This window comes from Vulpes lagopus, chromosome 4, assembly GCF_018345385.1.
Source record: "Vulpes lagopus strain Blue_001 chromosome 4, ASM1834538v1, whole genome shotgun sequence".
Classification (NCBI taxonomy): Eukaryota; Metazoa; Chordata; class Mammalia; order Carnivora; family Canidae; genus Vulpes; species Vulpes lagopus.
This window is the reverse complement of record NC_054827.1, coordinates 115,062,919-115,083,144: the sequence shown is the minus strand read 5'-3', so window position 1 is coordinate 115,083,144 and position 20,226 is coordinate 115,062,919. Positions and strand designations below refer to the sequence as shown.

Genomic DNA, 20,226 nt, shown 5'->3' with positions numbered 1-20,226 from the left:
AAGCTAAAAAATTCATGTGGCTCACTTTATTGTGATTGTTGCTTTATTGCAATGGGTGGTCTGGGACACAACCCACAGTGTCTCCAAGGAGTGCCCATACTCTGTGCCTCGTGTGTGTCTCCATCACTGCTCCTAGGATTGTGCCATCTCCCTGCCAGGTCAGAGAGCTCCTGGGCCCCAGAGTCTACTCCAGCTACTGTCTACAGGACTGAATTATTCTGCTTTAATAGCACCAGCATTTTTCCAAAAGCAGGAAGCAGGATGTCTTCTTGGATTTTACCCTCCCCATCACCCCCAACCCATCCCTGAGTCCTACTTACTCCAACCACTCAAAGTCTCCAAAGTTCCTCCCTCCCCTCTACCTCCCATGCTTGGCTCTGCCAAGGCCATCCTCATATGCTTGCTGGTCCTGCAAAAGCCTCCTGACTTGCTCACAGCACTGACACCCCGCTCTAAGCCCATCCTTCCTAGAGCTGACTGCATCATTCCCTGACTTAAAATCTTCCCTCAAAGGTGAGATAAAGTCCAAACTTCCTTTGCTTACATATGAAGTTCTCCATTATTTAAAGCACAGATTAAGACTGTGCTTTCCTGTGTGATCTTGAGCGAGTTACTTAACCTCTCTGGGGCTGGATTCATCACACAAAAAGATACGGAAAGAGGACTAGCTCTCTCAAGGGCAGGTGGCACTATAATATGATGACAGTGAGGGAAGGACCATCACAATCAAATGGCTTCATTTAATGCCTCAGTGTTCTCTAGTTTATACACATAAGACTGACTTGGGCTTTCGGATATAGTAATGTTCTAATAATAAGACACCAAGTACTAAATTCACTTAGAACACTTCACGTATGTTAAATACAAGCAAAGGAGGAAGGTAGTGGACCAGGTGTGAGGGAGGAGATATAAAACCGAATGCTGGAAAAAGTGCCTCCCATGATCTAATCCTAACTTTTTACTTCACTTTCCACATGAATCAACCACCTACGTATGCAGCAGTAAAAGAAATACCATGGATCTCACCCCCTTACACTACATAAAGTGATTTCATCTGTGAGCAATGTGACTTGGGTGGCTGATCCTTTGGTGTAAGGCTCACATTCGCTAAATCATCCCATACCTCTCTCAAGTAGTGCGTCATGAACCCATCAATGATTCCATCCTGTTCCAGTCCTATGATGAGGTTCACCACGCTGGTGAATCCGAAAACTGCATACACTAGAGCAAAGAAAGAAGTAGTTACTTATTTACTTATTTTTATTTATTGAAAGTAATCTCTACACCCAACGTGGGGCTTGAACTCACAACTCCCAGGATCAAGACCCCCACGCTCCACCGGCACTCAGCCAGGCACCCCAATAAAGCAGTAGTTTAAAAAGGAGCAGCTCAGGAGGCAATGACTAAGACCTTGGCATTTACCAAAAACAATGACTTGTTTTTAATCTTTTCCAGAAGACACCGTGGGCCTTGTCAAGATGGAGTAACAGAAGGTCCCTCCTGCACAAAAGGACCTTCGTCTGTGTTATGGATCTCAGCAGCACTGCCCAAGTGCTCTCTCCAAGAGGACACCTGCCACGGGGACAGAATCACACACTTACCCAAAGGATCCCACCAGGCCACCCTATCCATCCTCCACAACCTATAAGCGGCCACCCCGGACCCCACCTGTGTCCCACCTGCACCTGCAGCCAACTCACAGCATATCTGCTGTTTGCTCTATTCCACACTGCAGATCCTACAGATGGACAATAGTGGGTGTGCAAGTTTTTTTTTTTTAAGATTTTATTTATTTATTTATTCATGAGAGACATAGAGAGAGAGAGAGAGGCAGAGACACAGGCAGAGGAAGAAGCAGGCTCCATGCAGGGAGCCTGACGCGGGACTCAATCCCAGGACTCCAGGATCACGCCCTGGACCAAAGGCAAGCACTTAACCTCTGACCCACCCAGGCATCCCAGGTGTGCAAGTTTTTGTAGGTTTGTTTTGTTTGTTTGTTTTGGTGTGCAAGTTTTATAAAGAAAGGCCAGTGATGTTTAAAATGGGTAGCGATGGCATAGTTGAGTATGAAAGAAGCAAAGCCACCTTGTCTCCAAGAATCTCACTCAGGTGGTGAGAATCTCCTAAACAGGCTTAAAACCACCAGCAACAGGGATCCCTGGGTGGCGCAGCGGTTTAGCGCCTGCCTTTGGCCCAGGGCGCAATCCTGGAGACCCGGAATCGAATCCCACGTCGGGCTCCCGGTGCATGGAGCCTGCTTCTCCCTCTGCCTATGCCTCTGCCCCTCTCTCTGTGACTATCATAAATAAATAAATTTTTTAAAAAACCACCAGCAACAAACAGCTAAGGAATTAGACTTTTTACAAGGCAAGGGATCAAACTTGTGCCTGTCAGTTTATCAGCAAGGCTACCTTTTCAAACTGTAACAAACCAGAAGCCATGTGGTGGGCACGGGGAGTACAAGAATTCAAAGGCGGACATAAGAACAGCCACGATAAAATAAATGGGGAGGTGACATCCCAGAGAAGGGAAGCCAACCCTTCCGAGTCTGTAGCCAGGGCCTCAGTGTTCACACCCTCCACAGGAGTGCAAGGCCCCATGTGCCCTGCCCTGTAGGCCCTGCCTCCCTGTGCCTCCCAGGCCTGTGATCCCGATCTTGCGGTTGAGATCAGCCAGCAGGCAGTCAGCCACCATATGTCTCCTGGGAAAGAAAGCATTCAGCATCTGATCACTGAGGCTGACGGGAGTGTCAGAGCTGGGTCAGAGGTGACAGGCCCTGGTTCTAAGGCCACAGTGTGCTCACGCTAGGGCACAGGACTAAGGGTGTTGGAGCAAAGGTGCCCAACCCTGGGGAGCTGGGAGAGACAGAAGGCAGCTAAGTGTGGACTCCATGGGGTGGGGTGGAAAGAGACAGTGGCAGGAGACCACTCTAGAAAGGTAGTCTAGGGTCAGACAAAGGCAGGTGGTGTGAGCCCGGAAGTCAGACAGGTCCAGCTCATCTACCCACTGGCTATCCAACCTTGGGCAAGTTACATCATTGACCTAAGGGCCAGGGTTTTTATACGCAAGTTGGGAAATTAGTTACTTAGAATTCTTCTTCCCTCCCCATCTTTGCCAAGATCCACTGTGGGCAGAGAATATTCCCCAGGGCACTGATGATGGACTCAGCCACATGACTTGATTTGGCCAATAGAATGGCCAACTCTAAGTCTCCTCTGCCATGAGAAGGGGACATCTTGGGGAGCTACTGGCCCAGGAACAAGGAAAAACATGGTACAGCTTTGAACATGCCCCAGAGCCCGAAGCACAGCAGTCTCAGCCAACCTGCAGACCCATGAGCAAAGAAAATAAATGTTTGTAGCCAAGACATGGAAACAGCCTAAGCATCCATGGATGGATGAATGGATAAGGAAGATATGCATAAACACAATGGAATATTACTCAGCCATAAAAAAAGAAGGAAATCCTACCATCCATCACAACATAAATGGATCTCAAGGGCATTATCTTAAGTGAAATAAGACATTCAGAGAAAGACAAAGACTATATGATCTCACTTATCTGTGGAATCTAAACAAGTTGAGCTCAGAGACTGGAACAGTGGTTGCCGAGGCTGGCAACTGGAGGAAATAGGGAAATGCTGGTCAAAGGGTACAAACTTCCAGTACAAAGATGAGTAAGTCATAGGGATCTACTTTACAGTGTGGTGACTATGGTTAACGACACCTCATTGCATACTTACTGTTCTCACCACACACCAAAAAAAGGTCATTATGTGAGGCGAGGGACCCTATGGTGAACAACCTTGTTGTGGTCATCACCTCACAGTGTAGATGCCTATCACATCATCACAGTGTAGACCTCATGCCTGTACAGTGTGAGATGTCAATTATATCTCAGTAAAGCTGGCAGGGGGGCGGGGGGAGATAACAGAAAATGTCTGTTTCTGCTCCAGGACACCGCGATCTGGGGGCATCTGATATGCAGCATCCCTGAAGCAGAAACAGAAACTGAACGAGGAAATGCCGGGTCAAGTTTCCCGCAAGGGAAGCACTCGAAGACCGGGAGGGGGGGGGAGGAGGGGCAGCTTAGCCTGAGGCAGTGTGGCCCAAAGCAGAGTGTGGGTTCTGGGTTCTGGGGTCAATGATGTTCTTAGTGAAAACCTTGACCACAATTCTCAGTGTCTCTGAGACAGCTTCTTCATCTGTAAGTGGAGGGTATTTGTTATGCCAACTGAATAAGCTGATATGGCTACAGTGCTCAGGGCCAGGCCAGGTGCTTGGTTGGTGGAGTTTTTATTTATGCAATGCACATGTGTATTTTTCAGGCACTGTTGGAGTATTTTATAAATATTATTGAATGTTAGTAGCAACCGTCCATGGCAAGCAATATTATTTTCCTCACTATACAAACGTGTAGACCAAGACACTGTGCAACAAAGCTCCAGGCCAGGTGGAGGGGGCGGCAAGAAGCAAAGCACAGGCAGGAAGCACAGTAAGATGTTGCAAGAGTGGAGGTCAGAGGTCAGAGCACGGCTGGGGAGTAGGGGGTGGGGGAGGCACGGAGGGGCATCCTGCCTAGCCCTGCCAATGACTTTCCTCCATGATCCCCAATGGGAAGGGGCGGGGTCTGTGGCCTGGAGGCCCTGTTGGTCTGGAGTAGAGGACTGTGTTGTCCTGAATTACTCCTCCACTTCCTGCCACTTCACTAGGGAGCTCAGGGAATTGGAGACCGACTTCATGGAGGCACAACCCAGTGAAGGCAAAGACCCAAGAGCTGTGCCGTTTGGTGGACACCAACAGTTCCCTTCCAAGGGAGACGTACCATAGAACAGGGGGTCCCGGGGTGGTTTTCTTTTGACGAGGACACGAGCCAGCAGGGCGACCAGGAGCAAGATTAGGGCAGCAACCCCTACAATCGTCCAGGAACTGCAACGACCAGAACAGGGAGGTGGTCACTTATCGAAATAAACATGTTGGTGCATGGAATTTCCTGGCTATTGAATGCATTCGCTCCCACCTCTGCCTCTGCCCACAGTTCAAGAGCTGTGGGGTTAGTGAGGTTTGGCTTTGCTGCAGCACTTTGCCCCTGCCCCCCCAGGCCACCCACGTGACTTTCAGAAACTGGAACCACTAGGTCCTCAATCTTCCCATCCTGCGCACCTGCACAGACCTGCATCCTCCACACCATCCCACCCCACCCTGAAGATGGCCACTGCCCCCCTGCCTCTACCTACCTGCTCGTCCAAATCCTGTTCCCCAGTGGCTGATGGGCCTAACCACTGAATCTGCCCCCTCCCTCAGGGTTAGCCAGGAACCTTCAGACTGAGCTCCAGGAAATCCAGAGGAGTCCCGACTACACATATCTTCCAGGAGGATGAGGAGGGAGGGCCACGGGTCATGTGTATAATCAAAGGAGCCAAAGGATGAACAAGGAAAAGTTTGGGCCAGACCTGCGGCCACAATGAAACCAGCTGCCCACACCCAGGGCCGGCAAACCAGCATCTAACCCCTCACCCAGACAGTAAGGTGAGGCAAGGATGGGCATAGGGAAAAGATACCATACTGAGAAGACTGGGGGCCAAGGCCCCTCCCTAGTGGGGCAGCACTAGGGCACGAGGCTTGGTTGAGTTTGCAGTCAAGACACCTGGATTCAGCACCTACTATGCTACCTCTATGCGCCTAACTGTGCAACCTTAGCAAAGCCATGTCATTTCATCATCTGCTTATTAATTAATCTTAAAACATAGTAAGGAGAAAAAAAAAACATAGTAAGGATAAAATTTATGATGCACTCCTATCTGCCAGGCACTGAGGATGAATGGAGGATGTCCCTGTCTATGTGGAGGGTCCTACTTCAATGGACTCTGAGCTCTCTCACCCAGGATGTCACCTCTGGTCCTACAGGGATACTCTCTTACAGCTCCATTACCAAACAGGGCTTTCAGTTCTAGACAAAGGATCCTGTGGCCCTCTCCAATGGCCTGCACACCACAGCCTCTTCAAAGCCCTTGAGGGCTGCCACAAGCACCACTCCTCAGCTGAAACCCCCGCACAGCACCACAGTTTGACAAGAGAACTTCTGGATAACCTTTGCCATATGCCCCTGGAACTTCTGAAAGTACCTTTCTCAGTCACGGGTTCTACAACCTAACAGTACCTACCAACAGCTGAGGGACACACTCATGCTAGATTTCACTCCACACCCCTGCAGCTCTAATGGGTGTTAAAAACCTGCCCTCAGCATAAAAGAGGTCAGTCAGGAGGTGGGAAGCGATCCATCCAACCTGCAGATAGATGGGCCCCCAGGAGACTGGTCACAGGTGCAGGAAAGCTGTATCTCTGGCCCCTGGCCCCAGGCCCCAAGAGTTGGGGGAAAAAAAGGCTTTGGACATCAGGAGCACCCAGATTTCCAAATGCCACCCTCCACCTACAAAATACTTTGGAGTGGGGCATGGGAACATGCAACTTTTTTCAGGATACCTGGATAAGTATGACAAAGAAAGTCTGTCTGGGGACTTCTATGAGGGTATATAAGAATTAATGAATGCATGAGGGAGGGAAGGAGGGGGAGAAGAAGCCAGGAAGGAGAAATGGATGGATGGATGGTAGATAATGAGTGAATGGACACTGGATAATGGATGGGGGATGGTGGATGGATGGTGGATGGTGGATGATGGATGGATAGATGGACAGATGGATGACAGATGGTGGATGGTGGATGAATGGATAGATAGATGGATGGTGCATGGAAGAATGATGCATGGTGGATGGGTGGATGAATTGATAGATGATGGATGTTGGATGAATGGATGGATGATGGATGGATGATTGATGGTGGGAATGGGTGGTGGATGGCAAATGAATGGATGGTGGATGAATGAATGGATGGATGATGGACAGATACATGAATAGATGACAGATGGTGGATGGTGAATGAATGGGTGATGGATAGGTGGATGGTGGATGGTGAATGAATGGATAATGGATGGATGGCGGAAGGAATGGATGACAGATGGTGGATGGATGACACACTTCTATGATAAGGATGAGAATGACTGTGTCAATGTCCAGGTAAGATGTTGAAATAGGAAATTTCTAGTGGTACACATTAGTGCCTGCTCTAGGCTCCTCCAGTCGGGGAAAGCCAAAGGAGCAGAGGATGGAAAAGGAAGCTGATTGGGGTCAGGAACATGATACTGGACTGAAGCATCCCATGAAAAGGGAAGAGGTTAGGTGTGCTGTGTAAGCTGACAAGCATTTTAATCACAGCCCAAGGCAGGTGGTGGCCAGGGAATAACCCCATCTCTGCTCCTACTAAGGGCCTACACTTACACCAGCACCACCACGCAGCTAGCACTCTTCTGAAGTATGCGAGAGCAGTGCAAACTGTTTCACCTGTCCTCTCACATTCGCCACCTGGGGGAGGAGCACAGAATGAAGAGAAACTGGGGCAGCAGATCCTGTATGCATCCCAGTGACTACCAAGTATAGAACCTCCTAGAACAGGGAGAGATGGATCCAGCAGGGACTTGGGGGGTAGGGGTGGGGGCGGGGGGGGGGGGAGCGAGGTGTGGGGAAGGGCTGAGACAAACCCAAGGGTGAAAAAGTTGCTAGTCTGGGAATGAGGGGGATTACTGACGTCCTTCCATGAAGGGACACCCACTCAGAGGGGATATTTATGGGTGAGCATGAGTAGAGGGAGAGAAAGTGTGTATGTGAGAGAGAGAGAAACAGAAACAGAGACAGAGATCTCAATCTTTTCTGACTCCTTACCCTGCCTTGCTTCTTGTTTTTTAGACTTTTGTAAAAGGTGTGGTGGGAAGAAAGCTTCGACTAATCCAACTAATTCAGACCTAAGCGAATGCCCGGGGTGCACAAGGCCCTGAGCAGAGCCAAACGATACTAAGATGAGCTGTGGCCTGGGAAGGTACGTTCTGACCACAGGAAAGTAACTCCCGTGGGAAAAGTACAATCCAAGAGGGCTAGGTGGAGGGAGAGCACACATGTGCTTGGGGGGAGGGTCTGGAAAAGAAAGACATTGCATTTTACCCCAGGCCATGAAGTCCAGGAATGGCTTCAACCGTCAGGTCAGATCTCAGGTCAGGTCCTGAGGGAACAGGGTGAGCAACGGCAAGGGGGCAGGAAGTTAAGAAGCATCCCAGGGCCAGGGCAAGGAAGCTCCTGGGGAGGCTGTGCCATGGCCATGGGGCAGAGAGTGCCAGCGCCAGGGGGAACCGCAGGGAGGAAACATGCTAGTCCAGCCCTGAGGCCAATGTGTAAGGGGACTTGGGAGAGGGGAGTGGAGGAAAAAGACAGAGGAGCCAGAGCCACTGCGATTTTAACCTGCAAGGGGAAGAGAAGAATGACTGGAACCAATTATTCAAAACTCTGCAGGGTTAGCAATGTGCTCAATAACATACGGCAATACATAATTCAGTGTGTGCTCAGTAAATGCCATCACCATCCTGCCAGCGGCTGAGGCCAAAATCTCAGAGTCATCCTCAAACTAGCCCTGCTGCCCCTCCAAAATACCCCTTTGCCCAACCACCGTGCCCATCTCCTCTTACTGCTCCCCGTTCCCCTATCTAGAAGGTTCTGTCTCCACAACTTCCTATGTGTCACCTCCTACACCTCAAGTCACCTCCTCCAAGAAGCCTCCCCTGACCACCATTCCTCTTCTCAGTCACTCATGTTGCCACGTTTTAGAGATGTCTGTCTCAATACATGCTTTCCCCCTTTCCTGGCTTGTCCATAGCTATATCCCCAACACTTGGAACAGTGTCAAGCACAGAATATGTATTCAATAAATATTTGCTGAGCTGCCTATAATGCCATTATAGAAATGCAGGGCACTATATTCACAGCCATGTGACATCTGCTGCCCAGAGCTGTGTCTTCCAGGAGTTGCACCCCGAGACTGGGACAGACCAAGGGCAGTCACTGGCAGTGCCTCGGAGTGCTCACTATGGATGGGGCCCATCTGGATAAGGCTGTCCCCAAGTGGTGGTCCAGGAGAGAAAGGGAAGGGGAGAAAGAAGTCCCTGCCCTATAGGCAGACACTTATCTGCAGCCTGAAGGTCTGGAGAGGGTTTGCTGCATGCAGACTGATGCAATTTCCTTAGCACCAACTGCTGTGGGAAACATAACAGGTTAACTTCCTCGTCCCCACAGACAACAAGGAGCACCAGCAGGCACGGAGGCCTGGCACCGTTCCTGCTGCCTGGGCAGGCCTGCAGCTGCCTGGTGCAGGGTGGCTTAGCCAGGGATCCCTCACACAAGACTGAGGCACTGCTTTGAACTAAACCCAAAAGCCAGCCCCACCCATTTCCTTGGCCTTGAACTGCTCTGCCTCGCTTCCCTGCGCTGTCCTACACCCCCCCCCCCCCACCTCTGCCCTTCCACAAACAGGTCTCTTTGGATCCGGACAACACAATACAAATACGGGCCATTTGACAGACCAGAAAACTGAGGCCAGGCCACCCGGGTAGTGCCAAAGCCACGCCCCGAACCCAGGTCTCTGCCTGCTGGTCCACGGCTATTTCTGCTAGTCATTCACAACAGTTTCTAAAATTAATAAGAAATGAGAAGTATGTGTGTGTCCATACATGGAAAGGTCCCTGGGAAATGGCAAAGGCGCACGGCATGACCCGAGAGAACCTGGCCACACTGGTCGCTGGTGGGGTCTGCACCCCCACAGCCCTGCCCCAGAGCTGCTCAAGGGCAGGGGCATGGCCTCGCTGACCTCCGTCACCCGGACCCCCAGCACCGCGCGGGCAGGGGCGCGCCCCAGCCTTGGCTCCTGCACCGCTGCCGCAGGTCCAGGACGCCGCCCGGCCAGGCCCCCCGCCCCGGCCCCGCGCCCCCCGCGCGCCTCCCCTCCCCTCCGCTCCCCTCGCCTGCCCCTGCCCCTGCCCCTGCCCCTGCCCCTGCCCCGCCGCGTGCGGCTCCAGCCCCAGCGGAAAAGTTGCTGGGGCGCGCGCGGCGCCGAGGCCACTTGGCCGCCACCCCCCGCCCGGCGCGACCCCCGCCGCGCGCGCCCCACTCACTCGTGCTGGGCCGCCAGGTGGTTGAAGACATAGGTGACCGGGATGGCCGAGAGGGACAGCACGAAGACCCCGGTGGCCGCAGACGCACTCATCGCCGCCGCCGCGCCGCTCGCCCTTCAGCGCATCCCGCGCGGCGCCCCGCCCCGGCTTCCGGCAGCGCCCGCGCCCCTCGGCCGTGCCCTTCGGGGCGTCCCGCGCCGCGCCCTCAGCAGCGCCCCCTCGACGCGCCGGCCCGCAGCCGCGGGGGGGTCCGTGCAGCCGCGCGGGGCGGGGGCGGGGGCGGGGGCCGGGGCCGGGCCGGGCCGGGCCGGGGGAGGGGAAGACAGACCCGGCCGGGACAGGTGTCCCCCGAGGCGCGCGCCCTGGGGGGCGGGGAGCGCGCGGCCGGGAGCCGGTCGTGGGCCACCGGGGGGCTCCGGGGTCGAGCCAGACCCGGGGTGTCCGAGCGGGAAGGGCCGCGGGATCGTCCGCGTGGGGAGCCCTAGGCCCACGGACAGGAGGCACGGAGGATCCTGAAACCTTGGACCTTCTCTGAGAGCAGCCAACAGCGGGCAGCAGGCACGACTCGGTGCAGAGTCCGAATCCCCGGTTCACACCCTGGTGCTCGCTCACTTGCTGTTGACCTGGGTCAGGCTCTTTTCCCTTCTGTGTCCAATGGCCGTGACCCAGGTCAGGGTAGGGTGGGGTTAGCTGAGCTGGTGGCCACGAAGCGCTCACCCTGCGCTGCTCGGAACGCCGCTGTCTCCTGCAATTCCCACTTTTTGGACTGAAACTGACACTGGGAGAAATGCGGATTTAATGAGACCAGAGCGTGGGGAATTCGTTTCTATTCCAGGCAGGGCTCCTGAAGGCCAGGTTGCCACAGGACAGGCTGCTGGAGACCCTACGCAGGGAACAGGACTGGAAGGCAAAGGCTCTGCCCTCAGACCACAGTCCCACAGAAGCCCCGGGCTTGTAGAGAAGAAGGGTGCCAAGTAGCGCCCTGGCTGCTTGACCATGTTGGTGACTAGGTCTCAGCAAGCCCCCTGGGACTGAGCCTGGATTGGTCTACTGCCCCCGAAAGGGAAGGACCGAGAGTTTTAGACAGAATGCAGCTCAAGCGACCCAGAGAGGTGACATGTACTTAGTGTGCTAAGCGTGCAGCTGCCAGGGAGCTGACGACATCATTCGACTCATTTTAGAGATGAGGAAAATGAGCCACAAAGAGGCTGTGACCTACCTGCTCCTGGGCCACTCAACTTTTCCAAAGCCAGTTCTCCTAATCCCCTCTCCTGGTACTTCCGGGAGGCTTATGTCCAACTCTGAGGACATAATGATAAAATCTTGGCCCAGGGGCAGCCTGGGTGGCTCAGCCGTTTAGCACCGCCTTCAGCCCCAGGGTGTGACCCTAGAGACCCCGGATGGAGTCCCACATCCGGCTCCCTGCATGGAGCCTGCTTCTCCCTCTACCTATGTCTGCCTCCCTGTCTCTCATGAATTTAAAAAAAAAAAAAAAAAAAAAAGCTTGGCCCAAATTGTGATACATCCAAGTTTTCTCGAGAGATGTCCTTACCTCTGACCTGGATATCACTCTCTTCCACAATTACTCCTTTGTCACTATCCTTAAACTTCCTCTAGACAACAAATACCTCCTCTGAGCCCCCTTGTCTCCTCCCAGCCAATCCCTGAGGCCAATGCAGCCCCTCCACCAACACCCAAACCTGGCTGTGTGAGTTTTACCTTCTCTCTCATATCTTGACCTCCCTGGCTGCCTTGTGACTTCCCCTCAATGTAGGTACATGCACAAACATGTTCCCATGTGCTCCCTGGCCCAGAGGCTCCTCTCCGTTTGCCACCTTTTCTCTCTGCTTTCTCATCCACACTTGGTTTTGGTGCCCATGCTTATGCTGAGAGATCCCAGATTAACGGTCCCTAGCACCGGCCTCCTCCCTCAGCCGTGCTACATGGGCATCCTACAGACACCTCACATTCAACATGGCCAAAATGGAGTTCCTCATCTGCCACAAGACCATGCCAGCTTTCTCACATATTGTGGGACCACCACTCACTTGGCTGTCCTAGCCAGACACCTGGGAATCTACCTCAGTTCTGGCCAATCCCAAATTCCTCTGATTACAATAGTCCTATGAGTTTTCCTGTCCAAATACCTTTTAAGTTTGCATCCAAACTGTCCATTCAGATTTGTACCATATCCCATGTCCTACACCCTCCCTCGTCTCTCTGGTTCTGATCCCACCAACTCAAGAAGACCTCATGTGACCGCCCTCCTGAACCTCCCTCACTCTTTCCTTCAAGTTTTGCTTTCTTCATAGCACTTTACTATCCAAAATCATCTTGTTTACATGTCTGTTTCCTGTTCTGTGTGTCTCTCTCTCCATTATGATGTAAGCTCCTTGAGGTCAGGTACTGATCCATCTTTTTTTTTTAAAGATTTTACTTATTTATTCATGAGACACACACACGGGGGGCGGGGGCAGAGACACAGGCAGAGGGAGAAGCAGGGTCCATGCAGGGAGCCCAACGTGGGACTCGATCCTGAGTCTCCAGGATCAGGCCCTGGGCCAAAGGCAGTGCTAAACCGCTGAGCCACGCGGGCTGCCCTGGTCCATCTTTTTTATAGTTCCATTCCTATCATTTAGATTAGCAGAGGAGGTGCAAAGGAGGTGCTCAAGAAATCTTCGTTCAATGAATGAATGCTCAGATCATCATTGTCCAATGGAAATATAATGTGAGCCACATGTATAATCTTAATTTTTTTTAGGTAAACTCTATACTCAACATGGGGCCTGAACTTAAGACCCCGAGATTAAGAGTCACACACTCTACCAACTGAGTAAGTCAGGTGCCCCTATACTCTTAAATTTTTTTTTAAATATTTATTTATTTATGATAGTCACAGAGAGAGAGAGAGAGAGAGGCAGAGACACAGGCAGAGGGAGAAGCAGGCTCCATGCACCGGGAGCCCGACGTGGGATTTGATCCCGGGTCTCCAGGATCGCGCCCTGGGCCAAAGGCAGGCGCCAAACCGCTGCGCCACCCAGGGATCCCCTATACTCTTAAATTTTATAGCAGCCACATTAAAACATAAAAGAACACAGGTGAAATTAATTTTAATGATATATTCTATTTAAGTCAATATGTCCAAAAGATTATTGTTTTAACAAACCATCAATATCAAAGATATTGAGATATTTTACTTCTTTTTCATACTAAGTCTTTGAAATGTTATGTCTTTTACACTCACAGTTATCCTGTTTCAGACTAGTCACATTTCAAGCAGTCAACAGCCACACGTGGCAAGTGGCATCTGTACTGGACTCATGGTTCTAGACTTACTCCTCCTACCATACTGACTGAGTCCAGCTGTGCTCTCTATTAGCTACTGTTAAGAATGGGTGCAATGTTAAATCACTAATAAGCTTATTCAAATATCCTTAGAGAGCCTACCATGTTTCTAGCATTGTTCTAAGAAGTAGTCACACAAAGATGAATTACAGACACATCTTGCCCAAGAAGACCACAATCCAGTGTGAGAAAGAGATATGTAAAATATTACTATAAAAAGTGTAAAAGATATATGTACAGATTGCTATAGGAACCACCAGTTCTGTCTGATGGAGTCAAGAAAAGCTTCAGAGAGGAAGTGGGGCTTAAGCCCAGACTTGAAGAGCAAGCAGAAGCTAGCTGAGTAGATGAGGAATAGGTGGGGCTTCCCAGGCAGTGGAGACAACACATGTTAAAGGCAGAAATTAGTGGGAGCATGACACTTGGTGAACTTCAAGTCATTTTCTCTGGTTGAAAATATCGGGATGCCATGAATGAAGGGGCTGGCAGGAAATGAAGGTAGACAGGTGACCAGGGCCTTGGCCTCAGAAGACCTCAAGTGCAGGGAGCATTTAAGATTTATGAGTGGAAGAGAGTACCATCTTTAAAGCCCTGCCTGGCAGTTGGTGTGGACCACAGTTTAGAAAGAGGCAGGAAGGTCAATTAGGAAGCTATGACAATTGTCCAGCAAGAGATGATGAGAACCAGAATCAAAGCAATGTGAGGGAAGAAAAGGGGCAGAAAGTTCTAGATAGGGATTTTAAGGGGAGAAAGTCAGGAGGCAGGGACTGAGCACATGTTTGGGTTTGAACATGTTGGGTTGCCAGTGCCCATGGGGTTCCCAGGAGGAACTGTCTCATAAGCAATTGGGGATACTAGCCCATAGCACCAAGAGAGGTACAAACTGTGGATACAGATTTGGGGAGCCATGAGCCTAGAGGTGTGTCTGAATATCAAGACAATGAATTCACTGTCCCCGAAAGAAGGCAGAGTCAAAGAGAATAGTAACAGGCACCACTAGAGAGGGGTTGGTGAGCACCACTGCCAGCAGAGCAGCCCAAGGTCATCTGAATACAATGCCAGAAGCATCCAATATCTCAACCCCAAGAGCTGTTCCCTCAGAGTCTGAAAGAGACCCAAAGGCCACAGCAAAGCTTTGCATACTGTGATATACATATTGGAGATTATGATTTTCTTGATAACAATTTTTCTTACTGCTGAAAATATGAGTGGTCAAAATACTTGTGGTTGAGGACCCTGTATGATAGGAACCCTCCCCAGAAAACCTGTACAAACCTAGTGAATATAATCTCATTCTGCAATAGTAATATACTCTATAGATTCCAAAGTGCAGTTGACCCTTGAAAAATGCGGGGGGGGGGGTGCTTAGAGGCACCCCACCCCATCCCGCATAGTCAAAATTTGCATATAACTTCTCACTCCCCAAAAACATAATACCAATAGCCTACTGTTGACTAGAAACCTTACCAATAACATAAACAGTTGACCAATGTATATTTTGTATGTTATATGTCTTATACACTGTTTTCTTACAATAAAGTAAGCAAGAGAAAAGAAAATGTTAAGAAAATCATAAGGAAGAGAAAATACATTTACAGGACTAGTCTGTATTTATCAAAAAAGAAATTCACATATAAGTGCATGCAATTCAAACCCATGTTGTTCAAGGGTCAAGTGTATTGTCATTAATATTACCTCTTTTAATCTTTACAGCACCTCTCTGAAGAATATAGAAAGCCCTTTATGGATGGACAAACTGAGGCTCAAAGAGGCAAGATGACTTGCACAAGCTCAAAAGGCTAAGAGAGGTAGTGAACCTGAATTCAATCACTATATCCATGAATATACACCCAGTAACTGAATCTAAGTCACTATCCCCACGATGCCATGGCTAACCAAGCACCACATTGGATGCCTTAAAAATAGCAGATGGACACACTACAGATTTAGCCAGTGGACTCGTTGCTCAGGAAGCTGAGGTCTGGAGTTCTACTCCATGCTGATCAGTAAGTATTAAATTCCCCTCTTGAAAAAGGGTTGGATATGACTTAAAAGGTATTCAGACAATAGAGTTGTTTTTTTATTTTGTTGTAGGTTTGTATGTGTCAACCTTGCAAGCCATGAAGACTAATATTGTAGCTGTGAAATTTGACTCCAGGCTTCCTGCAAGCAAAAATAGACCCATGGAGGTACACACACTGACTTTCTCTGGTGAGAAAGACACAGGTTTTTGTTACATTGATTCAAAACACTTGAAAAATCAGGAATTAAATTGAAGCACCCCTCATGATGCCCATTTCTGCCACAGAGGGGAAGCGAAAGCAGAACATGAGGTAACCTGGTCACTAGGAACTAAGAATGAATGTCACAGGTGGGTGCTGAGGGTAGCACAGAATAATTCTTCTAAAAGAGTAAAGTAGAAGTCAGCCCACAGGTTGCTCTGGCCCCCAACTCCAGAGCTCTCACTCTGCACATGCTTCAGTTCCACCCTTTTTAATCCTTCACATAGAAGCTGTGTTTGTGTGTGTTTTGTTTTGTTTTGTTTTGTTTTATTTATGATAGTCACAGAGAGAGAGAGAGAGAGAGAGGCAGAGACACAGGCAGAGGGAGAAGCAGGTTCCATGCACCAGGAGCCCGATGTGGGATTCGATCCCGGGTCTCCAGGATCGCGCCCTGGGCCAAAGGCAGGCGCCAAACCGCTGCGCCACCCAGGGATCCCTGTGTTTGTGTTTTTAAGAAGGCTGCACACTCTAGATGAATGTGCAAGGGGTAATCAAACAACCTGAAAGTGACCAGGGTAAGGCTGGTATAGCCTACCCTACCTACCCTAGTGGGTAGATCACTAGGATCCTGTCCTGAGAAGGCACCAGACAGTGATGAGTCCCCTCAGAGAAACACTAAGTTACTCTAAACACTTAGTCACACTAAAGAGTAGGTTTCTCTTTGGTAACCATGAGTGCCCTGATAAGGGCTGCAGCTAGTAACTTGGATATTATGGGGTGATGACTGCGGTCTGTCCAGCATGTAACACAGTGCCAAGAATAGAGCAGATGCCCAATAAATGTTAGCCGAAGAGAAAAAAAGGGGAGAGGAAGAAGGGAAGGTGGAGGTTAAAAAAAAAAAAAGGAGGTTAAGAGATGGGGAAGGAAGGACATAAGTCTGTAGGAAAGTGATAAGAAAACAAGTTGAAAGGAGAGATAAAGTTAGGATGTTTTGTCAAAAGGTCTAGTGCAGTTGCCAGATGAGGTTTGTACCATGGCCCTGGGTTTCCTAGCAACCAAAGCAAAGAGGGAAACATAATATAACATTCACAGTATCCATAGGATAAAAACAGATCAGTTGTTCAGAAGAGCTCTTCCATGGCTCCTCTTAAAGGGAACACTGTGTCATACAGTATGTCCTTAGCAACATTCCTACAATAAATATAGAATCAAATTCTGCACAGTTGTCTCTCAGTACACCCTCAGTGCAGGTGATCGGCATGGTGCCAAGACCCACTCAATATACTCAAGGAGCCAAAAGAATTTCATACAGATAAGCAACTCTCTGAAGGTTTAGTGTGCTGCAGTGATAACATTTTATAATATCTGGGGGAAAAGCTGGAAAATACCTTCCTGACAGGCACACCATCATTTCCCAGGGCAGACATCACCAGTGATCACTGAACTCTCCCACAGAGGTTGAGCGTCACCCCACAGACCTTCTTAATGGGGCACACCAGTAGGGTTCTTCTCACCTGCCAACCTGAATCCATCTGCCAGCTCTAATCAAAGGGTATTCAGGAATATCCTTCAGGCAATGTTCTAGGAATATTGCTTCATATAATAATGTTTCACAAATGAGGCAATAGGGAGTTTGAAATTATAGGAGCTGGCAAGAAAGAAGAAATCATCTGCATTGATAAGGAAGGACAGAACATTATGATTAGACAGGCAAACAAATGGAGGGCAACTTGACATTCTTGCATGAAAGGGCTGAGCATTGGACAAGGACTAAATCAAAACCCAAGGTTGCTGCAGGATTCAGACTTTTCCTGAGGGATAACAAAAAGACCTCATATGCTAGGGTGTGGGTTAGACAGCACTGATTGGAGAGGAGGTTGAGGGGCTTCCTTGACAGTTACTTCCCTACTCTAGATGCTTTCTGAACCTCTGATTCAAGAGGTGGCATGAGGGATCCCTGGGTGGCGCAGCGGTTTGGCGCCTGCCTTTGGCCCAGGGCGCGATCCTGGAGACCCGGGATCGAATCCCACATCGGGCTCCCGGTGCATGGAGCCTGCTTCTCCCTCTGCCTGTATCTCTGCCTCTCTCTCTCTCTCTGTGACTATCATAAAAAAGAAAAAAATAAAAACTCTAAAAAAAAAAAAAAAAAAAAAAAAAAAAAAAAAAAGAGGTGGCATGATAGGTAACATAGAATAATTAACATAATTAACTGGCCAATAAATGTATATATATGGGGGCAGGGGCACTTGGTGGCTTGGTTGGTTAAGCATCTGCCTTTGGCTCAGGTCAGCCCCTGGTTGGGCTCCCTGCTCAGTGGGGAGCCTACTTCTCCCTCTCCCTCTGCCCCTCCCCCCCTGCTCATGTGTGCATACTCTCTCTCTCTCAAATAAATAAGTAAAAATTTTTTTAAATTTAATTAATTGATTTGAGAGAGAAAGAAAGCACGTGTATGTGCATGCAGTGGAGAGGGGCAGAAGGAAAGTCAATCTCAGGCAGATGCCTTGCTGAGTGGAGACCTCGATGCAGGGCTCAATTTCATGACCCTGAGATCAGGACCTGAGTCAAAACCAAGAATTGGATGCTCAGCTGACTGTGCTACCCAGGTGCTCCCCATAAATATATTTTTTCAAGAAAGAAGAAATAATCCAATGCTTAAAACAGGAGAGGATGCTCCTGGTAGACCAGAAATTTGACAGATACCTAGAAGGTTGTGGTGGCTTTTACTCTGGTGGTCCCATGACCCGCATTTCCCATTGTTCGTGCCCTATGTTAGATCCCTTCTGCATTGACTCTGGACTTGGTGTGTGGCTGGCTTGCTTGGGCCAATGGGACCTTAGAAAGCATAATTGAAATAAAAGTTTATAAGGGCTTGCATGTTAGAGCTTGTCCTCTTGGGATACTTTCTTGGAGTCCAGCCACCATGCAGTGAGGAGGCCCAAGCAGCCACATGGAAAGTCAGACATAGAAAAAAAAACAAGGGGCCTTGCTGACAGCCTGAGCTGAGATTCCAGCCAGTAGCCAGCACCCATATGGGAGAAGGTTGGTTCAGAATTTCTTACCATCTCAATTTCAACACCCCATGAAGGAAAACAAATGCATGATCAACCCACAGAATCATTAAAAAATAACATGTTTTTGGTGTTTGAAGCACTGAAGTTTGGGGTGGTTTGTCATGCCGCAGGCAACTGAGAAACAGAAAGCAGTGATGGAGGAAAAGCAGAGGAAATGTAAGCCTCACACACCAAAACTCCTCCCAAGAGAGACAGGGAGCAGGTCCCAGTTCAGAGTATAATAGATGCAAAGTAGAGGAGGCTTTGGACAAGCACTCAGGGAGGTACAGCATGGAGGTGGTTGGCCCTTCTCTATCTCCAGGCAATAACATGGAATAGGCAGAACCATGGGCATTAATCAGGAAGACTTCTCTCTGCAGAAGGTGGGCAGTCTGCTAAATATATCAGGAAAATCCATAGCATGGAAGAGAAGATTCAAGTTGAAACAATAGAAAAACTGACCTTGGAGTTAACAGAGCAATTTAGGAAAGAAGAGAGGACTTTATATAAATTGCAATGAATATCCTTAGAGAAACTTGAGATGTGTCAACCAAGAAAGCGGAAGGAGTGGCCATCAGAAGGGAACAGAAAACAAGAGAAAGTTCTTGGAAATTAAGAATGGGAATGCATAATCATAGTGATCCAAAGGGGCAGGTGCACCCCAATGTTTATAGCAGCAATGTCCAAATGAGCCAGACTGTGGAGAAAGCCCAGGTGTCCATCCACAGATGAAAGGATAAAGAAGATGTAATGTATATACACAATGGAATCTACTCAGCCATCAGAAAGGATGAAATCTTGCCATTTGCAACAACATGGATGGAACTAGAAGGTATGATGCTAAGTGAAGTAAGTCAGTCAGAGAAAGACAATTATCATATGATCTCACTCATATGTATAATTTAAGAAACAAAACAGATAAACATAAGGGAAGGGAGGAAAACCATAGAGAGGGAGGCAAACCATAAGAGACACTGAACTCTAGGAAACAAACTGAGTGTTGCTGGAGTGGAGGGGGTTGGGGAGGATGGGGTCACTGGGTGATGGGCATTAAGGAAGGCACTTCATGAAAAAAAAAAAAAGGAAGGCACTTCATGTAATGAACACTGGTGTTATATGCAACTGATCAATCACTAAATTCCACCTCTGGACAGCCCGGTGGTTCAGTGGTTTAGTGCCGCCTTCAGCCCAGGGCATATCCTGGAGACCCGGGATCGAGTCCCACGTTGTACTCCCTGCATGGAGCCTGCTTCTCCCTCTGCCTGTGTGTGTCTCCCTCTCTGTGTGTCTCTCAGGAACAAATAAATAAAATCTTAAAAATAAATAAATAAATAAATAAATTCCACCTCTGAAACTCATAATACAGTGTATGTTAACTAAAACGAATTTAAATACTTTTTAAAATAAAAATAAAAAATAAAAATGGGATTGCAACACAACAGGAAAAATTCAATTAATAAGCTGAATAATAATTTAGACACAGCTAAAGAGCAGTTAATCTAGAATCATGGAATCTTAAAGAATATAGAGCAAGAAAAGTAAAGAGGCAGAAAATATAAGA

At 49.0% G+C, this 20,226-nt stretch overlaps 1 protein-coding gene across 11 annotated transcripts in view; it reads right to left on the bottom strand.

The window, feature by feature from the left end:
• The window catches only part of TM6SF1 (transmembrane 6 superfamily member 1), a 54,307-nt gene that overhangs the window by 20,926 nt on the left and 13,155 nt on the right, over positions 1 to 20,226 (bottom strand). For 5 of the 11 annotated variants that reach the window (XM_041751566.1, XM_041751565.1, XM_041751570.1 and 2 more), the window contains exons 1-3: positions 10,049 to 10,282; positions 4,825 to 4,928; positions 1,124 to 1,221 (exon numbers count right to left, since the gene is read on the bottom strand). In XM_041751566.1, the coding sequence (XP_041607500.1) occupies positions 1,124 to 1,221; positions 4,825 to 4,928; positions 10,049 to 10,140 (294 nt within the window). In that variant the 5' untranslated portion in view covers positions 10,141 to 10,282. Of the gene's footprint in view, positions 1 to 1,123; positions 1,222 to 1,422; positions 1,573 to 4,824; positions 4,929 to 10,048; positions 10,827 to 20,226 lie in introns of those variants that run through there. The other 6 variants (XM_041751563.1, XM_041751564.1, XM_041751562.1 and 3 more) reach the window with 4 other exon arrangements.